The sequence below is a fragment of the Benincasa hispida genome, chromosome 8, assembly GCF_009727055.1.
Source record: "Benincasa hispida cultivar B227 chromosome 8, ASM972705v1, whole genome shotgun sequence".
NCBI lineage: Eukaryota > Viridiplantae > Streptophyta > Magnoliopsida > Cucurbitales > Cucurbitaceae > Benincasa > Benincasa hispida.
The window spans coordinates 53,946,482-53,952,428 of record NC_052356.1 but is presented as its reverse complement, the minus strand read 5'-3'; the positions used below and the strand labels follow the sequence as shown (position 1 = coordinate 53,952,428).

General features: G+C 34.3%; 1 protein-coding gene across 1 annotated transcript; it reads left to right on the top strand.

The window, feature by feature from the left end:
- Nucleotides 1-232: 232 nt before the first annotated feature.
- LOC120083377 (G-type lectin S-receptor-like serine/threonine-protein kinase At4g27290) lies at nt 233-3,650 on the top strand. The gene is made up of 7 exons (XM_039039116.1): nt 233-1,592; nt 1,695-1,808; nt 1,911-2,038; nt 2,215-2,425; nt 2,527-2,764; nt 2,881-3,031; nt 3,127-3,650. Exons 1-7 carry the CDS (start codon nt 320-322, stop codon nt 3,427-3,429), a joined length of 2,418 nt encoding a protein of 805 aa, XP_038895044.1. The 5' UTR covers nt 233-319; the 3' UTR covers nt 3,430-3,650.
- The last annotated feature ends 2,297 nt before the right edge of the window (nt 3,651-5,947 follow it).

Here is a 5,947-nt window from a genome sequence, read left to right as displayed (position 1 = left end):
CTTCTAAATTCTGGAGATAGTTTTGAAACATAAAAAATTTATAGGTAGAAGGTATTATTACACCGTTGAAAAAGTAAATATACTTTTAAGATAGGAAGCAAAGTTGAGAGTATTTTTATATAAAAATCCAATTCCTTAGAATATAGAATGACGATGACAATATTATATTTGATATTGTCAAATTTAAGAGTACCGTCAAAAGATACATGATGAACCTCGCTGATAAAATTAAAAATCAAAGTTGAATTATTTCACAACGTACATGAATTGATATTCAGGTCAAAATGACAAATTACATGCTTTGAATCTGAAAGAAGCCATGGGAGAACTGATTTACAGGTTCAAGCTTTCGGCTTTTCTCTTTCTCTTGACGACCATAGCTGTGTTTCCAACAAAATCATTAGCAATCGATAGCATAAACGCAGGGGAATCCATCAATGGTAGTACCCAGATATTAATTTCAGCTAAAGAGAAATTTGTATTGGGAATCTTCACTCCCCAAGGCTCCAAATTTCAGTATTTGGGAATATGGTTCAACAACATCCCACAAACTATCGTATGGGTCGCAAACAGAGACAACCCACTTGTAAATTCTTCTGCCAAATTAGAATTCAGAAGAGGAAACATTGTACTTCTCAACGAAACAGATGGAATTTTATGGTCTTCCACTTCTCCAGGATCAGCGGAAAAACCAGTAGCTCAGCTATTAGATACAGGTAATTGGGTCGTTAAAGAATCTGGATCTGAAGATTATCTGTGGCAGAGTTTCGATTACCCCTCTGATACTCTGTTACCGGGCATGAAACTGGGTTGGAGCTCCAAAACCCGCCTGAACCGGAAGTTAAGATCGTGGAAAAGCTCAAACGATCCGTCGTTTGGGGACTTCACTTACAGTGTGGACCTTAATGGGCTTCCCCAATTGGTAACTCGCAAGGGACCCATCATAACGTACCGGGGCGGCCCATGGTACGGTAATAGGTTCAGTGGTAGCGCTCCTCTCAGAGATACCGCAGTTTATTCTCCAAAGTTCGAATACACAGCCGACGAAGTAACTTATTCAATCGTTGCGAGTAGTCTGATTGTAAAACTTGCACTTGATGCAGCTGGAACATTGCATCAAGTTTATTGGGACGATGGTAGAAAAGATTGGTATCCTCTGTATACATTGCCAGGGGATCGCTGCGACGACTATGGACTCTGCGGGAATTTTGGTATTTGTACATTTTCCCTTACTCCACAATGCAATTGCATGGTTGGGTTTGAACCCAAATCGCCTGATGATTGGAAAAGGTTTAGATGGACAGATGGCTGCGTTAGAAAGGACAATCAAACTTGCAGAAATGGGGAAGGGTTTAAAAGAATCCGCAGTGTGAAATTGCCAGATTCGTCAGGGTATTTGGTGAATGTTAATACAAGCATTGTTGATTGCGAGGCGGCGTGCTTGAATAACTGCTCTTGCTTGGCTTATGGAATAATGGAACTTTCTACAGGCGGCTATGGCTGTGTCACTTGGTTCAAGCAATTGATTGATGCTAGATTTGTTCCTGAAAATGGACAGGATATCTATGTGAGAGTGGCGGTTTCTGAATTAGGTATCAAATTGTAAACCCTTCCATTCTAGTATCTCTTTTCAACCTTTTGTTAATGTGTATGTGAAGAGAAGATTATAACAATGATGGTTCATTTGTTTGTAGACTCGAACAACAGGAAGCTTGTAATTGCTGTTAGTGTGTCTGTGGCTTCACTGATAGGCTTCTTGGTTTTAGTGGTTTGTTTTATCCTCTGGCGTAGAAGGAAGAACGTTAGAGGTAAAAGTTCCTTCAACTTTAGTATATCAGTAATCTGTTAATTGCTCATTATGCTTTCATTTTCGTTTCTTATCTTCAGATTTTGTGATGGGATCACTGCAGGTGAAATTCATAATCAAGAGAATGAAGTTGAGATGCCACTCTATGATTTTTCAACGATTGAGATTGCCACAAATAATTTTTCTTTTTCCAATAAGATAGGGGAAGGTGGTTTTGGTCCTGTATACAAGGTGTTCTTTCTTGCTAAGATCTTTGTTGAATAAGCTTCATAGCATAATCTTCAAGTTGTGTTTCTCACTAAGCAATCTGTCTTTTTTTTTTTTCAGTGAATTTTTTGTTTGAGAAGATCATGTTTTTATTGCACATGAACTCACACATTAGCACATACATATGCTGTACAATACAGGGAAAGCTTCCATGTGGACAAGAAATTGCAGTAAAAAGGTTGGCAGAGGGCTCTGGTCAAGGACAAAGCGAGTTCAAAAATGAGGTTTTATTGATTTCCCAACTTCAACATCGAAATCTTGTCAAGCTTCTTGGTTTCTGCATTCATCAAGAAGAAACATTACTGGTTTATGAATATATGCCAAACAAAAGTCTAGACAACTTCCTCTTTGGTTGGTGCCATTTCTCTCTGTGCTCCTTTGGTTGAATAGATGTTAATGGATACTTCTAATTCATGATCGATCTATTTATGTTCTTTTGACTGTGATGCTAGATAAAGAGAGGCGATCTTCACTTAATTGGCAAAAGAGATTGGACATTATAATTGGGATAGCTCGAGGTCTTCTTTACCTTCATAGAGATTCAAGACTTAGAATCATACATCGGGATCTTAAAGTGAGTAATATATTATTAGATAATGAAATGAATCCAAAGATTTCTGACTTTGGAATGGCACGCATGTTTCCCGAGGACCAAACTATGACAAAAACCCAAAGAGTTGTTGGGACCTTGTAAGTATTTAGACAGTTTTACTTGTTGCAACATTTTTTCCTCACATTCTTTCATAGATTTTATTCTAATGAGTTGTGGGATAAAATTATTAAACAAGTGAATGATACCACTGCAGTGGCTATATGTCTCCCGAATATGCACTGGATGGATGTTTTTCGTTGAAATCAGATGTCTTTAGCTTTGGAGTTATTCTTTTGGAAATAGTTAGTGGTAAGAAGAACAGAGGCTTCGTCCATCCAGATCATCAGCTTAATCTTCTTGGACATGTGAGTATCAATGACATTGTTTCAAACTAATGCATGTTACCTCAAATTAGACACTTTATAGGCATGGAAACTAACCCAAGTTGAGAAATCTATAGGCATGGAAGCTTTGGGATGAAGGCAATGCTTTGGAATTAATGGATGCAACATTGGAGGATGAATTCCAACCTTCTGAAGCGCTACAATGCATTCAAATAGGACTTTTGTGTGTTCAACAAGATCCAGATGAAAGACCAACCATGTGGTCAGTACTTTCAATGTTAGAGACTGAAAATATGTTATTATCTCCTCCTCGACGACCTGGATTCTACACAGAACGAATGATTTCAAAGACGGATAAATCATCGACTGAGATCTCCTCTTCCAATGAAGTGACCTTTACACTACCACAAGGACGTTAGTAAATAATAAAATCACTTTGCAATGGATTCTAAATGACTCGACTCTCTATCATTCATTCTACGTTTTCAAATGCATTGCATTGTAATTTGGCCATTTTACTACTATATCTTTTCTATGTAAGTCTATCTTCGGCTAGTTAATTGTATGTTTGGGAGTGATTTTGAAATGGAAAATCACTTTTTATCATATTTAAAATTATTATAAAACGTTGCCTTAATCACTCAGAATGACTTTAATGTTTAATTTTACACTTTTAAACGAATTATTTGTTAAAATTGATTTTGGATGATTAAAAATATTTGCCCAATAATTTTGGAAATTATCACTCTCAAATATATCTCTTTGTTAATCAAACATAACCATGTATGATTTACCGTGAAAATGAGGCCTTTGAATCTTTAAATGGTAACTTTATAGTCCCTGAAAAGTCTGGCAATGTTGGAATGTGGACCACAAAATTTCACGAATAGAATTTGATTGACTGACATATTCAAGTCAAACTAGATTGATCAATAATCATTTCAAAGTAATTATCTGAATAATAATGACAAAATACATTATATTTAATTTGCATAATTTGTATTTGACTTGGCTCATGGTTCATCATATGCCCCCATCTATTTTGGACAAGAAATAATAAAAAAAAGGTATTTTAAACCAATATAAAATAATTTGTTTGATTTCCAAATCAATTTCGCTTGCCATATACTTGTTGCTTCGTTGAAGATGTCAAGAAGTATACACTAGAGTGCCGCGCTGATTCTACTTCTTCCTCCATAACTTGATTGAAATATAGATCTATCCTCATCGATATTGTAGGTTAATTGATTTTGAGATTACGGATTAATTGATTTTGAGATATCTATTAAAAGTAATCATTAAAAAAATTTTGAAAAAATTATCAATTAATCACAAATATGAATATGAATATTACTGTCAAATCTATAACTTAGTTGTGAAATAAAAAAACTAATTATTATTTTAAATAATTTTTATAAAATTTTTAAATTTACGAAATGTTTTTATATGGATATTTTATTGATATACCTATAAAATTGAAATGATATGAATATTGAACCTCATATGCTAATCTTTTTTAATAAAGCTCAGTAGGTTAATCTTTGCTTCTGATTTAGAGTTAAATTGATATAAATCGGATATACATTAATATTTTTCTTAATAATAAAAATAGAACGTTTTGTTTTGAATGTCCTTAGTTTTTTATTTTTTTTTAAAATATGGAAAATCCCACCCATGCGGACATAATTCACAACTTCTGCCTGAAATTTGATTGCGATCTGATTTCTATCTGATTATTATGTGATTGCTATCTGATTTTCATTTGACATTTATTGTTATATGATTGTTATCCAATTACTGTATGATATTCTAATTGTCAATGATACTGATTGTTGTTTAATTACTATTTGGTTGCTATTTGATACTGATTGTTATCTAATTGCTATCTTATATTGATTTTCTATCTAATACTGGTTGTCAATGATACAAATTGCAATATGATAATGACTGTCAAATTGACAATGACACTAATCGTTACCTGATTATTGTCTGATTACAACAATCAAATAGCAACCAATGATACCGATTGCTATCTAATTGCTATTTGATACTGACTACTCTGTGATTTTACTATCTAATTATCATGAAATTTCTATTTGATGTTTGGAGCCATAATTGGGATAATTGATAACACAATTATTTGACGTAGTTTGATATGAGTTGTGTTGGGTTGTATGTCCATTTGTAATTTTAAACATATTCTATTTACAATAAAGATGTTATTGTGAGTTTTTCAATCAAATTGTTGTTGAATATGTAAATTGCACTTGTATAGACTAATTCCAATAAACTAAGATCCATGGCTATTACATGAATACTTGAACTTTATGTGGAGACATAAGACTGGATCATGTTCGAGTAGATGGCCAAAATGATCTATAGTATACAAATAAGGTTTGGTACTTTATTATGGTGACACTATCGGATGTGTCCCACTTTGTAGATGTTACAAATGTTGTAAAGTACTACAAACGAAGTGATCCTGATTCATTAATGTGGAGGTATGAGGAGTGGGGGCATCCTATGTAAAGAGTTTGTATAAGATCGAACCAAGAAATAAGTCACTTTTACTTTATAACGCTATTTACTGTTTAAGACTAACTATTTCAAAGCAATGACCTAGGTAACTTAACCTTAATCCTGAGCTAACTATGAACTTCTGTTTATTCGAGATTATTCTTAGATTTTCATGGGTGAGGGTTGGCTCAACAACGCCGACTCAATAAGCCTCTCATTTTAAGGGTAATACAGGGTAGATAGCTAGAGACATAGAGTGCAAGACGAAATTCACTCCTACATGCTTTTAGGGATAGTAGAGAGGTTGCTCTCTTAAGTGCTGACTCTAGGTATTGAACAAGGGGTCTCACCCTCTCATTGACCCGAGAGGGACCCGATTTTATGATTAGATCTCAAACTAATTGTTCATTAGAGGATCAG

What these genes read in the sequence shown, in the direction of transcription:
- LOC120083377 (XM_039039116.1), top strand. Translation starts at nt 320, where the DNA reads ATGGGAGAACTGATTTACAGGTTCAAGCTTTCGGCTTTTCTCTTTCTC. An exon ending in GTTTTGGTCCTGTATACAAG is followed by an intron (nt 2,039 to 2,214) that starts GTGTTCTTTCTT and finishes TGTACAATACAG; the next exon opens with GGAAAGCTTCCATGTGGACA. An exon ending in TCTAGACAACTTCCTCTTTG is followed by an intron (nt 2,426 to 2,526) that starts GTTGGTGCCATT and finishes CTGTGATGCTAG; the next exon opens with ATAAAGAGAGGCGATCTTCA.